General features: G+C 39.8%; 1 protein-coding gene across 1 annotated transcript in view; it reads left to right on the top strand.

Annotated features, from left to right (window-relative positions):
- Positions 1 to 17,378, top strand: part of PTPN14 (protein tyrosine phosphatase, non-receptor type 14) — a 102,150-nt gene that overhangs the window by 72,889 nt on the left and 11,883 nt on the right. Inside the window, exons 8-15 of the mRNA XM_026048390.1 lie at positions 1,554 to 1,642; positions 3,271 to 3,358; positions 4,052 to 4,134; positions 6,456 to 6,513; positions 9,699 to 9,777; positions 11,300 to 12,792; positions 15,141 to 15,284; positions 16,252 to 16,470. Coding sequence (XP_025904175.1) covers positions 1,554 to 1,642; positions 3,271 to 3,358; positions 4,052 to 4,134; positions 6,456 to 6,513; positions 9,699 to 9,777; positions 11,300 to 12,792; positions 15,141 to 15,284; positions 16,252 to 16,470 — 2,253 coding nt within the window. The remainder of the gene's footprint in view (positions 1 to 1,553; positions 1,643 to 3,270; positions 3,359 to 4,051; positions 4,135 to 6,455; positions 6,514 to 9,698; positions 9,778 to 11,299; positions 12,793 to 15,140; positions 15,285 to 16,251; positions 16,471 to 17,378) is intronic.

Here is a 17,378-nt window from a genome sequence, read left to right on the forward strand (position 1 = left end):
CCAGAACATGAAGTGATTCAAGTAGTTATAAAGAAGTCTTTGGCAGGAGGTGTCTAGTGGACCCTGTTGCTTCTCTTCCACCAATATCCTTTTCACACACAAGGCTGTATGTGTCAGGGCTGCCCAAAGTCCCTGCTCATTTAGGAAGGTGAGATGKACCCTGCTTTCCTTTCTGAGTGCTGTCTGAAGGAGGGTGGCTAGGGCAAATGAACCTCTGCTCTGACCTTGTTTTGGAGGATAAGAAGACAAGGTGGGTGGTCTTCTATCTTCTTCAGAGGCTATTTACCAAACATGAGCTTTACTTCTATTTAGTTTCTTATATGTCCACACCTGTTCTCTGCAGTTCTGAGGGATTTTTTTCCTGAGGTTTGCTTTGAATTTGTGGTCAAAGGAAGCCCCCTCTCTGCCTTGTATGGTCTTTCTGGCATAAAGAGCACATGCTACAGTGGTAAGTTTGTGCTGAGAACCAGCACATAGGCAGGGGCTTGAAAGTTGCTCTCCATCATCTACTTGCTGAGGCACCAGCCATTGATAGTTAGAAGCACATAGTCCATTCTTGCATTCTAGACATAGAATACAATACGGCTGGGAGAATGACTTCSATCTGATTTATTAAAATGCAAGGACTTGTGTGTAATTTTTTCATAACCTTTCTTTTAGCAGTTCTTTAGGACCACACTATTTGTGTTACCATCGTTTGTCTTTACCACTCAAACGTGTGAATGGATTACTTTGTATGCAGTTTGGAGGAGTGTTGTTTTTGTTGGTCTATGTAAAAAAGTCTTTCTRGCTTTTGCTAAGCTTTTGTTGCAGTGGGAAGAAGCATTTTTAAGAAAACMAGAATGTGCAATGTGGAGAAGGAGCACATTTCCCAAATGGGGGTTAGAAAGGAGGCATGTCCAGGCTCAAAAACAATAGTTTCTGAAAAACATGGATGTTGTAGAGTGAAGTGCATGTAGCTGAATATTTAACTGATAACTTGAAGAACAATGGAAAGTGTATCTTCACAGAACTATAATAAGTACTATTTGGGGTGCCAAGTTGTGAGCTTCTACACCAAATGCTCAAAAGAAACAAGTATGAAGAGTGTAGATTTTGAGAGAGATGCCATCTCCAGGTGTGGTTTCCTGAGATTGTTACCTGTTTCACCAGATGACAAGAGTAATGCTGTGAGTAGGAAAGAAAAATGTTGTTTTTGGAAGTTCTGGATGCCTGTAATTCCAGTTATAGGGAATGTGGGGTGTAATATAATACATGCTCTTTTGTGGTGTTCCCACTGTTCCCCTAAACTGAATGGCGAGTTTGTTTAGCCTTCATCCATTCTCACTAATCAAGAAACCAAATTCATTTAAGTGTTAACTGCTTCAAAACAATGAAAAATCATGGTCAAACAAMACTACAAAATGTTGATTAGCCACTGTCCTGCATTATGTCTTAAACAGGATGGGGTTTTTTTCGGTAGCTCTATCTGTTTTTGTGTGTATGTGTTCTTTGGGCAATTCTTTATTAAACTAAGTATTTTTTCTGTTTGTTTTTGTTTGTTTTTGGCCTAGGATAATCATGGAAATGACATACACCTTGGTATTTTCTTCATGGGAATCTTCATAAAAAACAGGATCGGAAGGACAACGGTGATCTATAGGTAAAAACCTAGGAACTTCTGTATTTAAAGTGAGGGCTTTTTCCAGAGCACTGTGTGTGGGTTTTTCTCCATACTTACATGTGACTTCAATAGTGCCAATTCTCTACCTGAGGAGTACTCACCTCCCTGTTTTCAGGATTGGCCTCTTGGCCATAAAAGATGTGATAAAGAATAATTTGTGATCTCTGTGAATGAGTTTGACGGCAAGAAAGGCATAGTTYTCTGTCATGTATCTTGTTCTACTTATAAGGCTTTGATCCCTTTTCTTTTCTTGCCTTTGTGTCTGCCTCTTTGATGCATCTGAATGCAAATCTGTTCAGCCTCACTGTTGGCAGCCCAGGTGTTCAACATTTTTGAAAATCTGAATGCTGTGTTTAGGTGCCCCAGTAAAAAGCTGAACTTTTTTGTCCCATAGTTTTGAAAAGCCTTGCTGTGTCACTCATTTGTCTGTTCTACAGTTTATCTGGGTGATTAGGAATCATGCAAGGCTTTCTGTTAACCACAGTTTGTGGCATTTGTTACTTACCATAAAATCCTGTTCTGTATGAAGGTGCTACTAGAAACCACCCTGATTCCAGGGAAGCCAGGTTTAACTCATTCCCATTATTATGTGCTACTGTTCTGTGGGCTGCTCCTGTTAATATAATTGTTATCTTGGAATGGATTTTTCCAGGTTCCGGTTATGGGAATATGAATATTTTTGTAGCCAAACAGATTGTTTGTGATGAGCTACATTAATATGTACTCAGCAGCTAAGGCTTGTATCAGGCTTGAGTGGTGGGGTTTTTTTTTTCTTTTTTTTCCTTTTAGAGGGCTTTGATCTGACATTTTGCCTGTGTAATTTTTTACAAAGAAATTAGATATTCCTTTTAACCATGACATTCTGAAGACCTGTTAAAACGTAGATGACAAAGACAAGAAGTTTCTTAAATGTAGACATGATAGTTAGTGCTGAGGTCCTTACTCTTTGGAAATATGCACTTGAAGCATCCTGCCATGACATGAAGAGGAATGCATGCTGCAAACAGAACAAACAAGTCCTTTCCATCCCTGTGGATTGCATGCAATGTACGCAAATGTGTCTGTCAGCTATTTGTAAGAAGATTATAACTCTGATCTTGGGTAACCTGACAATTACATGGGAAAAAAAAAAAAAAAAAGAAAAAAGATTGGGAACATAAAACAGGGTATTATCATGGTATGCATAGTCTACATAACCATGTTGTCAAGTTAACCTTCTTTAGAAAGAAATGGCTCTGTAGGAAAGTTGGAAATGGCATTTGGAGAGGAATGGAACTGCAGAACTAAATATTTCTTTTCCATCTGGCTAAAGTCAATCAGCACTAAGATGCTACAATTCAACATAAAGTTTATCATTGATGTACTTTCAGTTTGTCTTTTATTGTGATTCTTCAAATCAGCATTTTGAGAGAGAATTTTTGAATGTGCTTTTTTGGATTAGGGACACAACTTCATTATTTTTCTGACAATGTTTATTCACGAAACAGCTACTGGCAAGTTTTCCCATAAAACGAGACTGATGTTGACTAAGAGAGACTCTTAATGCGTTTGTGAAATGTTTGAGTGTATGTGTTGGCAAATGTTCCAACATTTTCTTTCTCCTACAGGTGGAATGACATTGGGAATATAGCACATAACAAGTCTTCAATTGTTCTAGAGTTGATCAACAAAGAAGAGAATGTGCTCTTTCACACGGTAGGGAAAAGATCCAAGTGTCATCAAGAAACTTGCTTATATAAAAAAACAAACTTTAAAATTCCACAGCCTGGAGGGGCTTACTCACCATGAACCCCTCCACCCTKAAGTTCTTTTTGTGGAGAGTAATTTTTTTTTTTTTCTGTATCAATATTTGTCCTCTCTTCTAAGTACCCTAAGCTATACTGTGCCGGGAAGTCTGCAGAAAACTGAAGTGCTTCTTGGATGAAACATTCCCCATGCTGTTCTGCATTTGATGCTGGCATAAATACAACCATAGGAACAGCTATGCACAGGCTTCCCTACACGCATACTGGAGCCCAAGGAAGGGTGCAATGCTGGGCTGCACCATTTAAAAATCCCTCCATGTCTCCTTGAACCAAGGCCAGTAGGGAACCTGGAAGGAGCGAGCCTGAGCTGTTTTCCTTCCTTGTCCCTTCTCCCCTCCCACTGTGACTTCGCAGTGAAGTGGCAGCGTGTAAAGACATGCCACTGTATTTCAGTAATTCGATGCCTTGAACACTTTTGAGGGCACTAGATGCATTCTTGGCAGCTGCTTCTGGGCMTGACAGACCTTAGCAAGTATTACTGCAATGGGATTTTTAGAGCTCCTCTTTCCTACTACTTGGTAAGAAAAACAAAGTGAATAATAAATTTGTTCTTATTTTTCTGTTTTTTTTCTTGTGTTTAAAGGATGATCTTGAAAATGCCAAATATATTTCACGACTGTTTGCAGCAAGACATAAGTTTTACAAACAGAACAAAATCTGCACAGAGTGAGTACTCTTTCTTTAGAATTATGTTCTGACACATGGCTTTGGAAGCTCTCTGAGTTTTGGCATGTCTGTTTTTGTTTGTTTTTCTAGTCACTTGTGCCAGCTATTCTTTCTCCCTTCCTTTTCTTTTTTAACCACCAATCAGGATAAAAGAATGAGAATTAAATTTAATTCYGAGCCTTGTGAGGCCTAGTGCATGACTGCAATTGAATGTTGCTCCCCTGCTGCCAAATCTGGGAGAGAACTGTGAAGTGAAACCCTTAGTCTCTGCCATTCGTGACCCAGATTATCAGAATAAAAGGGAGGGAAAGGTGAAATATTCTAATATGCTAAAATGTGGATTATAATTGCCTTCTGAGGATGCCATCTAGCAGCTAAAGTCAATGGAAAGCACAGCTTTACTCCTTTGATTTGAGCAGTATAATTTATTTGCTTCTTAAACGCATCAAACGAGTGATGGGGAGGACACCTGGAAATATTAATCCATGCAGTCATCCTAGCATGACTCAAAAAAACCTGCAACTCAGAGCCCTAGGTCCCTCTTCTAAGCTCTGCTTTGAGCACTTACTGAGGGACTAGCCTTGAATTAGCCCTCTCACAGGCAGGTGAATCCATTGTAATTAAGAGAGGAATTCTTGAGGCATTGGTTGCAAGACAAAAGTCAGTTTATGAGCTGACTTCATGCAGCTCATGGGTTACTTCATGCATGTCAGCATCCAGCCAATTTTACTTTGAGATAAGTTGAGTGAATTTAGGGTTTGAGGATTTTTCACAATATGCCAGGTTTGTGTAGTGGTGAGAATATGAATCTCTTGCAATATATCTAGCATATCAGCTAGGTAGCTGGAAAGCTGTGAAGAARTCTCATCTCCATCACAACTCTAGTTAGAGCTGGACATCCCATCTGTTCAGCTGGGTAATGCCATCTGTTGGAAAATAAAGCCAAACTAGTGAAGGGAAGATTGGAAAGTCTAACTCTCGAGTATTATGCATGTACACAGTATGTACATTGTACATTATGTACAATATGTACATTGAGTTAGAGTATTGGGGAGACTGCTGAGGTGAGCTGCACTTAGAGGAAAAAAAGATGTTGATCAGATTTGAGATGGCATTTGCTATTCGTGGGAGATGAGTGGAAGACCAGAAAAAAAAAAAACATTTCATAGCAGAGTATATTGTACTTTCATGGTCTAGTACCAAATTAAATTCTAAGAGGCTTGGAGGAACTGAATTCTAAGGAAGCACTCTCCTGGAAAAAAAATAAAGCAAGAAAACAAAAATCCATAGTCCATTGGCTTAAGTCCTTCCGTCTTTGAAGTGATATATTGGGATCAACAGACAGGGCTATTCTGTTACTGCTTATAACTGAGACTGAAAAASCAATAGCTCCTCATCATGTTTATTTCTAAATACTGAGGAATAGGGATGTGGATGCTGTGAAATAGGTTTGTAGCAATTTCTTATACAGCTCAAACAGGGGACRTGTAGTACTTGAAAATAACTGGAGTTTAAGTAGATTTTTGCCATCTGAACTGGACTTATCCATTACAGTCTTACCTGCAGTACCAGCTTATATGTTAGGTCCACATGTATTGATACAGCATATTTCAGTGTGTATTTTATAGCTAAATAATTTTCTTGACCTCTGTCTTATAATGATAGTTTTTTGTTTTCCTCTGTGTGCATTTCCTCTAATTGCACATAAAATCATTCACCAGATCAGAAACTGTAAGAGGAGAAATTCCACCTTTCCTCTCTTCACGTAAGCACTATATTTCTGCCTTTTTAAAACATTTTTCTTCCCCTTCCTCTTTTTTTTTTTTTTTTTTGTGTCCACTGTTATTTCTTCCTTTGCAACTGGCTACTGTGATGTTGTACCTGGTTCTGCTAGTATTATCTAACCAGGAACGTTTTGCTTCCCAGTCTGTGTGCATTGCTTTGGAGTGATTGCTATGGACTTTGTAAGATTTTCATTATTTGATGTTCACTTTAAGTTATCTGAAACTGTGCCTCTGTGACATGTTCAGTTTTTATTTCTTAAGAGATTTTGTTTGATTTATTTTTAAACCTGAGTTTTTCTTCTCTGTGTTTCTAAGTAAGCCAGATACAATAATGGATGGAAAGCATGTGTATTGTGGAATCAGGATACTTTTTTGTGTAGAGAAGAGCCTGAATTATTTTCATCTACTTATTTTTTTCCCTTGAATCTCATTAATGGGCAGCATTTGAGGATTCATCTTTTGTTTTCCTCATTCTCTCATGAATCAGAATTGTAGCGTTGCAGCTGCTAGTGTTTCTCATCACTTTTTCCCCCACAGACAATCCAGTTCTCCTCCCCCTATCCGACGGCGGCCCACTTGGAGTAGGTCGTCCTTGGTATGTACCATGGTGGGATCTCTGTTTATACCATTTCTTCTGGAACAGGACGTTGTGTAAAACAGAAAGCTTTTGGAATTTCAAATCACCACGTTAACTCAGTCCTTGGGGGCAGCATGATTGGCAGCATGGTTCAAGGGTGTGGCTGCTAGATTGATTAAATTACCTGGATAATATCACCCTGAGTACTAAAAACAGCACTCTTCAAGGCATTATATTTTTACTAACACAGCAGAAGCTAAGCATCTTTCCTACGAAGTTGAGGTTATATTCAATGTGGGAAAGGAAAGGAAGAAAAATCTTTATCGCCTGGGAAAGTTTGAAGTGTTTTGTGCTTTACACATAAAAACCTAGTCATTACCTGACTTTACAGTGTCTCATCTTGAATTTCCTCTATTCCTCTTGATTTATGTTAAGTCTGCTTCTAGTTTACCAGATTCTGACATTAAGATGCTATTCTCTGTGTGAACTTACTATAATTTTAATTAAAACTTTTATGATCAGTCCAGGAGCCTTATTCTGAGATTTTCTTTTCCTTAGATGGTATTTGTTCTTTTTAAAAAATAYCTATAAATACTATAAATCTGACAATGCTGGATAACTTTCATGAAGTCYTTACAAGAAAATCTGTGGAAATTTTTTTTTTGCAGTTAGTTTTGAGCACACTCTTTATTGATCCACTTTTAACATCTTTTATGTCTTTGTTTCTCACAGTAGTTCAGAATGTCTTAAATGAGATTAGCAGCAGCACTGCTAATCTTGCGGAGAGAGGGCAACATTATCTGTATGACAGTTAGCAGTTTTCATTTCTGATGTAGGTTATACTTGCTTTGTAGCCCTTTTCAATACTCTGTTAGCCTCTTGTACGGTGGAGAACTAACATGAGCAGAAGTGTTTTCTTGACATATCCCGAAGAWAAGATCACAGCTTGTGAAAATGTTCCAAAATTAAGCTAATACTTAGACATTAAGCTAAGACTTAGACATTAAGCTAATAATACATTACCTTAGACTGCAGCCCAGGCTGCTTTCTTGATGCTTGCACACCATAGAATAGATTTTAAAGTTGCATTCTGCGTTTCCTAGACATTTGCAGGAAACCTGTTTTAGCTGGTTTTGCTCTGCTTTTTTTTTTTTTTTTTTTTTTAACCTTAAAACCTTAAACTTTTTTTTAAACCACTTTTAGATTATTTCTGGGCCATAATAATGCACAGAGGTTTTGTGTTACATTGTCTGAGGCTTTCTTACAGTATTTTTGTGATCTATTAGTTTGTTCCTTGAAGTCTACTGTGAACAACTGAGAGTGAGAAGAGGAAGTGTAGTTTGAATTCTTATGCCTCAGCTATATTGCAAGGAAAAAAGCAGCTACCTTCTAATAGATAAGGAAAATAGGAATTTTAACATGAAAAGTGAATCCTACTTTTATGGGAAAAAGTGACTCAGAAGGATCAAGAGAAGGAATACATGCTCATCAATTAAAAACTGTTCAGCTTGAACTTTTAAGTGTTCTTTTTCCATAATCTTCCTTACTTGTTGGAACAGTTCTCTTTGCAAAAAAAAAAAAAAAAAAAAAATCTCTAGCCTTTATACACCTGCCTATTCATTCCTACACACCTCTGTACATCTAACTGTCATTTGTCTTATATGGTAATAAATCATAGACACAAATGGGAAGTGAAGGAGAATCTTTGGGAGTGGGACTTTGCCACTTAACTGAGAATCATGCTCATTGCTCTCAGAGTATGACCATTTGCATGGTTTTGGCAAYTTGGTGAGCCTGTATTTTATTATCAGTTAACGCAAGGCTGTCTTACACTGTGTTTCTTATACCTCTCACATCTCAAAAGACGCTCGTTTTCCAGCAAAACCTCCTCCAAATAGGAGATTTTTAGTATGATGAGATAATTAATTTAAAAAAAAAAAAAAAAGAAAGATGTTCCAAATTTGGGCATAGAAGCTTCAAATTGTTTGGTTTTGCTAGACTTTTGTGCTACCTGGACTCTCAGCGGTGGCCTCCTTTGCCCAGGTTGTTCAGCAAGAGCAGTGTTTTATATCCTTATCCAAAGTAATTGTTGTGGAARTATCTCTTATTCTCTTCCAGCTCTCGCTTAACATCCACTACACATGCAAGTGCTCGCATGTGCACTCAGTTTCTTTCAGTCTTCCTCCCTCACTCTATTTACATAGAAAATGGAAATTTAACCCCTTTTTTTCCCCTTTAAACAGTGGCTAATTGTTGCTTGCAGATGGTTGTGTGCATATGCACGTAGAGGGAAATTGGTGTTTCTTTTTCTACCTTGGGACCCTGCAGTCTTTGTTAATAGTTTGGGCCACTTGGATCAGCCTAGATGAAAAGCCCTTACTCCCTTGCTAAGGAAGAAAATTCAGGAGGCAGGAGCATCTCCCTTCTCTGCTCAATTCGTATGTCAGCACGTGTTTTCTTTATCATTGCTCGGTGACACCAGACGAGAGCAGAATGCAGGTGGTAAAATGTTGCTGCAAAACACATCAATTTATGAAAGGACAAAGCTGGTGAATATGGCATCAGCTGTGCTTTATTTCTGTGTAAATCATCTCCCTGATTCAATGCTGAATTGCCCCCGTGATACTTATTTTGTCAAAATGCTTGTTGCAATGCAGATCATTAGAGGAAGGTTGGACTGCGGTAATTCGTTATTGAGGTAATGCAGTATTCAGGTTATCCATGAGGTTGTTGTAAGTCCATATGTGCTCCTCTTGCTTGTATGACAGTGTTCCACCTACAGGTCCTTGAATTTGTTCCATCAGTTGTTTTTGTCCTGATTAGTGCGTAGTTTTTGTTCTTTGGTTTTCCCTGTGGGTTTTCTTTTTCGTTTTTAATTTTTCAAGGGCAAGGGCATTTTATAAGCTTTCCAATGGTTCYTAGGTGGGTTGAGAGCCTGAATGATGTTTTCTGAGCTGACTGAGTTTAAAAGCGTCTAACAAGTCAGCCTTGGGCTCCTTAACAAAACTTAACAATTAACAAAATGTTATTGTCTGTTTTATAAGGAAATGCCAAGTACATTTGTTCAGCTGGGCAAGAAAGAGCAGTATTCAGGGGAAAGGGTGTAGAATAATTTTTCCTCTGTTCATCTGCAAAGATTGTAGTAAACTATTTTGGTGAAGTTCCTCTCTCTCTTATTTTTTCCTCTTGTGCTTTTATTTCAGCCAAGACAGCACCCGTTTATACTGCCTCCTATGCATGTCCAGTGTGGAGAGCACTACACTGAAACACATAATTCACAAGGTACTTACAGTATACATGTTCTCTTTAATGGACTTATGTGTATGCAAAGAAGCTGCTGCCCCTTATGTCTAGATTTCAAATGCCATTGTGGTCAAATGAGAGTTGTTGCTGGAGGAGAACTAGCAGTTTTATAGTTAATGTTGCAGAAAGGCTTCTGTTTAAAGTCCAATTTCAGTTTTCAGATTTCTCCTAAAATATCCGTGCATGGTTATATGGACCTGAAACTTGGCATTCCAGTCCAGTGAACCGAAAAATGGTTTCCCAGGAAAGTATGATAGCTGTACTCAAAGGCTGTGCCAGCTGGGGGCAGGGACAGAAATGCAATGAGGGAGAAGGAGACAGAAAATATCTTTTACTCTAGAGGGACATCAGTGTCCTGGTCTTTTCTGCTGATTTTCATCAGCATTTCACTGCATTGCTCTCCTGATAGACTTAAGGAGAGTTGCCTGCTTTTACTCCTCTCTTTGGCAATTAAATTGTCTAAGAGGTTGTACCAGGTTACTTTGATCAAGTTTGGGAATGGAGCCGAGCTGCTGAGCAGCTCGAGTTTCACACCCTTAACCACACCGCCGTTTGAAATACCCATAGCCAGATCTGTGGGCCGTGTCCTCTGCAGTTACAAGAGCTACAGCTGAAGTGCTCTCACTGGCAAAAGAGCTCTTAGCCAGACCCAACTGCATTTTAAAGYAGTGGTAGTGTGACTGATTTTAAGGTCAAGTTTGGTAAGTTTTGCAAGAAGGCCCATCAGTATTATGCCTTGCACACAGTGGAAGATGCAGGGAATAGCAATATTCTACCATGGAACAGAGACTGCGATAGGGAAAGTTCTCAGTTTTAGAACAACTKGAAAGTTCCCTGTGTTTTGCTATGGACTTTTCTGTATTGTTGACATGGACAGTCTTGTAATAAAGTCATTTAATGTGCACCAGAATGACATCTTTGCCCTTTTAATTCCCTCTCAAACACCCTTTGTAGAATCATTTAATTTTATTTTGGCACATCTGTAGGTTTTTTTTAAACTCCCTGATCCCTCTCTGTATTGTTCTGTGATGCCCAAACTCTGTTGATTTAGTCTGAAGTATAATGAAGTACTTTGAGTAATGGAGAATAGTTTCATCAACAGAAGAAAAAAAAAAGAAAAATAAATTTTAGGATTGTGAAGGGCTATCAGTGCTGCATTCTTAAGGCAGCAGTGGTGAACCCTTCCAGGATGCTGAGGAAGAAGATGCCTTTGTTCTTTCTTGTCACCTCAGGCAAAAACACTTCCTCCTGTTCCCCTTTCATGCTTCCCACAGGGATCTTAACTACCATATTTTGCTAACTGTCAGCAGTGTTTATGTCAGTAGCTTTGTTTTGGTTCAGTATCAGTGACTCAAGGATGCTCCCAAGACCAAATGTTCCTTSCAGATGTACACTGAGCTGCCTGTTTAATCACTGGTGCAGAATGTATTTGAAGTTCTGATAACACTGAATGAGTCCTTGTACATTACGTTGTCTTCATCTTTATCTCTGCTCTATGCAGACAGCATTTTCCATGGAAATGAAGAAACTTTCTACGGTAGGTCTCAGACTAGCCTGGACAGGTGTCCAGTGGACTTCAGCTACCTAAATGGTAACGGACCCAATGGGAGCGTATGCAGTGCCCACAGCATGAACTCCCTTAATCGCTCCCAGAACTTCATTCAGGCATCTCCAATGTCCTCCAACCTGAGCATCCCTGGAAGCGACATTATGAGAGCAGATTATATCCCCAGCCACAGACACAGTGCAATCATAGTACCATCTTATCGGCCGACTCCGGATTATGAAACTGTCATGAGGCAAATGAAGAGAGGAGTGATCCAGATGGATAGCCAAAGTCAGTCCCTGAGGAATCTCAATATTGGAAACACACATGCTTACAACCAGCCAGAAGACCTAGTTTACAGTCAGCCCGAGATCCGTGAGAGACATCCTTACACTATGACTTACGGTCCCCAGGGTGGTGGTGGTGGCAGCTATAACAAACCTGTTGTCCCCTCTGACCAAATGAACCCTAATAACACTGTGCAAAATAAGAYGGCAGCCAGCGCCATCTCACACACAGTTAGCACCCCGGAACTGGCTAACATGCAGCTGCAAAGCAGCCAGAACTACAACACTGCCCACATGTTGAAGAACTACCTGTTCAGACCACCGCCTCCGTACCCCCGGCCACGTCCTGCCACGAGCACTCCCGACCTGGCCAGCCACCGGCACAAGTACGTCAGCGGGAGCAGTCCTGACCTGGTCACCCGCAAGGTGCAGCTCTCCGTGAAGACGTTCCAGGAGGACAGCTCGCCCGTGGTCCGCCAGTCTCTGCAGGAGGTCAGCGAGCCCCTCATGGCGGTGAAGCACCACGCGGCCGCCAACAAGCGCCACAGCCTGGAGGTCATCAGCAACATGGTACGTGGTATAGAAGCCATGGCACTCAAAACTTTGAACGCCCCCCTGCCACGCAGGAATACTTTGCGGGAGCAGGTGCAGCCGGAAGATGCAGTTCAGATGGGACATGAGGTTCAGCAGATTCCTCACTATCACCATAAAAAGACATTCTCTGATGCCACGATGCTGATACATAGCAGCGAAAGTGAAGAGGAGGAGGAAACGGCAGAGCCTGTGTCGCAGATGACAGCCCTCCATGAGAACATGGAATATAGTGCTCAGCTGCAAGCCGCCCTGGCTAGGATACCCAATAAACCTCCTCCAGAGTATCCTGGGCCTCGGAAAAGTGTCAGCAATGGAGCTCTGAGGCAGGACCATGTTAGTGTTTCCRTGGCCAGGGCCAAGGCCATGAGGCCAGGGCCATCTAAGGCCATCAGTGTATCTCGAACTGATCAAGTGGCAATAAATGGGTCCTCGCTTGGGCCCTCTATCTCAGAGCCTGACCTCACGAGTGTCAAGGAGAGGGTCAAGAAGGAGCCCGTCAAGGAAAGACCTGTCTCTGAAATGTTTTCTATTGAAGACAGCATTATAGAAAGAGAAATCATGATGAGGGTAAGTGCCTTCCTCCATTGCAGTGGTTTCTTGAAACTGGGTAATTACATATATATATATATATATATATATTTTTTTTTTTAATGTAATAAAAAAAAAAGCTTTGGGGTCAGTAAAAACTAAGAGTAGCATAAAAGTGGGAAAATGCTGATTTGCTTATGAAATGCCCTATTAAGTGCCACTTAAAATTTGACAAGGCTGCTCATAAAGCAGCCACCAAGGGTCTGTCCCCTTGGCACTTCATCGGACCATGGGCTGACTGAGTCTGAAATGTATTTGCTGCAGAATGGAGAACTCCGTTCATAACGGAGACTATGAGATTTTTTGTTTGTTTGTTTTCAGTTATCATTTTGATTGCCTTTTCTGCCACTTTCTATAACATACCTATCTGAATAAAACACTGGTGAGAGAGTAGAGGTGGACTGTCTCGCCAATAACTAAACAATTGACCTGGTATCTAATCAGGGAAGCAAGGAAAGTAGAGACTGGGACGCAGAATATCTGTTTACTTATTTTTTCCCCTCCTTGTTCACATACTTACATATGAGAAATAGGGTTCTTTTAAGCCCACAATGCATTTAGAATAAAACGTATTAAAGACTTGAGTGCCACTGTGTGCAACAGAAAGAATATGAGGGACATTGCAGTGACTTACTAAATTTAAATACCACTATATTTTCAAAGAATATTTTTCTAAATTATGAATACTGCTTATTCATCAAGTGTTGCTTCCACTGATGTGATGGCTGGGAATCAACCTTGTGCCACTGAATTATATTGTGGCACACTAAATTTAATCCCTATAGAGGCATCCATTTTAAATGTAAAATAGATATCCAACTGTAAAACATAATCTGTGTATAGAAATTGTGCAGAGGTATGGTGTAACAAGAATCACATATATAATGACTTTGATCTTTTGGGGAGTGAAAGTACATTGAAAAGCAGAATTCTGAAGAGTTTCAGGAAGCAAATCAAGGTGACGAGAGCTTAGAGATGTTGCTGGATTGCTCCTCTTCTGGATAATCATTCAGATCAGCCTTTGCTCTTTCTTTCAGTGCATGCAGTTAGGTTAAGTTTTTTTGGAAAGCAGATGGGTGTTCTTAGCATTAAGCTTTTAAAGTGGTTTCAGGCTAGTTCAGGAATCTTAAGATATAGAAACCTTTCTGTTACCACAGGAATTGCATATTCAGTGAGCCTGATCTTTTAAACACAAGATTTCTGTTTTACCCTTTAAAGTATTTTTTTAATCCTGAAGCAAAGGAATAATTCTTGCTTTCTCTCCTGTCTGAAAACCTAATAAGGAAAAAAAGAGTGTGTTGGGATTTTTATTAGCCTTTCTTCCTTTTATTTCTTTTTTTTTATGTTTTGTTTTGTTTTATGTAGTGCTTTAGAGGAACCCACTGGTGATGAAAAAGCTCACAGACTTTTGAAAAATCCATCCATTTGCATTTGTCTGAGGGCATTTGGGTTYGCCAGCGTGTTTGCAGGAGCTGAGCTTGGCCCGTGTGGTAACCACAGCTTTCATATGCATGCTGTGAACCAGGCCTCCCTGGTGCACAGCTCTCCCTCCAACGCAGACAGGAAAAGCTATCAAGGAAATGGAATAAAATATTTCTCATTCTGTTCTTTAGGGCGATTGTCTGACACTTTTCTATATGTTTTGGCTCCCAGTGGCATAAGGAGGGCAGCTGGATAAATTTAAAATTCATACCTGGATTCTCTGTGTTGCAATGTATACRATCCACGAATGTGATAAACAGTATTCATCCCTGGCTGCTGTTAGGCTTTTTTCCTACAATTTTTGAGCTCAATTTTAAATATGAAATGCAGAGTGAATGCTATCTGAATGCCCCCTAATAAGTGAATGCATCAGAATGCTGCTTCTTTTAAGTATTAGCATTGCAGAAGAGAAATAACTATGCTGCATTTTTCCCTTTTGTTGCAATAGATTGAAATTATTGCTTTTTAAAAGATGCCCCAGATATCTTGGCTGTGGTAGCGCTAGTTCAACATAACAGGGTGATGCTTTGTGTGTCCTGCATTCAGAGCAGTGTTTACAGGAAAATGCTCAAGATTGTATTTGTATGTCTTTTGATGGCATGTAAACTGCATTATACACTGAGATTGCTTCTTTGAAATTAAAATTCTGTGCTCATGTAGGAGCAGGCCTTTGAGGACTAGCAGRAAGAATAGAGGTTGTATTTGAATTTATGATGCTAATGGTGATCATCTGCATTCCTTGGCCAGAGAGTTGCAGATTTTGGAGATTAAAAAAACATTCCAGCATTTTACTGGCATTATAAATAATCACACAGAGATGAAAACGTGCCTTTTCTTGCCAAAAGAATCTAGAAAAGCAGAAGATGGCAGGCCTGGAGGCCCAGAAGAGGCCCTTGATGCTGGCAGCACTGAATGGGCTCTCGGTTGCGAGGGTTCGTGTGCCGGAGGACAGCCAGGATGAAGTAGCCAAGGTGCCAATGGATGAGAGGGTAAGATGGAGCCTTCTGAAACGCTACTCATTTCTTTTGTTYCCAGCAGCAGAAAGTTTCCAAAGTATTAAAATTTCATTGAGAGTGGGAAACCATTTCTCTGTAACTGTCCTCAGAGCCATTAGTGGCCAAGGTCTGTGGTTAACAGTGATGCATCTTTGACGTTAAGCAAAACGTTAAATGGCTGTAAAATTAACTGGAGTCAGGGAAAGCCAAGGCTGTTCAATGTCATTCAAGATCAGGTTGTAAATCTAATATTTTGTACTTGTTTTTATTTACTTGATTGGGGAGTCTTTCTGTAGTGATTGTCATTAGATGCTATTCTCCATGTTTTGGTACAACTAACAAGTGCAGATAATGTCTCTAATTAGATTTAAAAAATCATGTGTCCTAATGGCTGCAGATGTGCATGTATATGGGATTTCAGAAATTAAAAACTGTTACTGGCATTAAAAATTGAGAGGCATTTGCAAGGAATCTTTCTTTCTGGCTTTCCAAATTGCATTTTGCAGACTTGCATTGTCTGGTATGCAGATAGAATTTACCCTGACTTGTACATATGTGGGATTTTGTACAGCCATAGAAATTGTATGCATACAAGTAAGGTGGTGTGAACCATACTACACTTCCCACAATGGGATCTTTTCATATAAAAAGAAATTTAAAGTATTTTTACAAATATTTGCTGTGGTGAAATCATGTATAAATATATACTGAATCAGGATAATATATGGCATATTCTTTCTTTCTCTGACCTAAACATGTTCAAGTCTGAAGTAGGAATGTAAAATTTGCTAATGGTTTCCGTCATGTTTACGTAAATAACTGCAGYTGACAAAAGAAAAGAGTAAAAGAATATTATGGTTATATGTTGAAATGTATAGAACTGATGCACGTGGCCTAGTGGCACACTGACGTCCTTCTAGGAACAGTTAATCATTGCGTATTCTTTTCTGCTAAATCTTAGTGCAAAATCTTGAGAAGGAAGTTGGAAGAGGGGATGGTGTTTACAGAATATGAGCAGATTCCAAAGAAAAAGGCCGAYGGGATCTTCACCACTGCTGCCTTGCCTGAAAACACTGAGCGCAACCGTGTCAGGGAGGTTGTTCCTTATGAAGAGAACCGAGTTGAGTTGGTGCCAACCAAAGAAAACAATTCAGGCTACATCAATGCTTCACACATAAAGGTAAGAGCTTCCTTGGACTTYGCATTGCAAATTGAGGTATGTTAGGGCTTTGTCCATGTGTGTGTGGATGCACAGCAGAGTGTTCTGTAATTCTGGAACTTACGGAAAGGTAAATTAATCAAAACAGAATGTGTTGCCACACCTTTGTGTCAACGTATGCATCTCTGAATTCCCACAACAATTAACATGCATGAGATGATTTATTTGCAGGAGACTTAGAAGTTGTTTTAGGGAGGCATTCTGCTTTTTTGTGCCTGTCTCTGCCAGCTGCTTATGAAATGTCTTTCTCAGGTAATGTAGAAAGATGCCCCATTTCTTAAACTCTGTGAAAATGATTTAGTCTAGCCGCAATGCAGTGAGACACAGTTGGCATGACTCTATACCTGAAAGAAAGAGCAGCAGAAAGCCAAGGCAACTAGTGGAAGTTTTTGATGGGGATTTCAGGTGGTGGGAAAGTTTGCACACTCAGACAATGCCTGTTGTGATTTATCAGTCAGAGTAGCCTGGCAGGCCACTGTGAGACGACAGCCACCAGTCTGCTTCCTTGACAGAAGAGGTCMTTGCCAAGGACCGGTACAGAAGTACTGTGCAGCGTTTGACTGCAACATCRTTTTTCTCCATCACTAGCATGCAGGATTTATTTTTAAAAACAACAGAGATGCAGTTCCATGCATGCAGCATTATGTCCAAAACAATACACGCAGCCCTCAGAGTAATGCATGTTCACATAGGTATTGCAGTTCTACATTTAAATAATTTCCACATTTCTTCCTGGTTTCATCGGGGCTGAGTGTCTAACTTATTTAGCATCCATAAAGATAACTGAAATATTCCTATAAATCTGCTTGGTTACAATATTGCACTCTTACATGTTAGAATAAATTTCTGTCAAAATACCACTTGGTAAT

This window comes from Nothoprocta perdicaria, unplaced genomic scaffold (assembly GCF_003342845.1).
Source record: "Nothoprocta perdicaria isolate Ctin4 unplaced genomic scaffold, notPer1 scaffold_54, whole genome shotgun sequence".
NCBI lineage: Eukaryota > Metazoa > Chordata > Aves > Tinamiformes > Tinamidae > Nothoprocta > Nothoprocta perdicaria.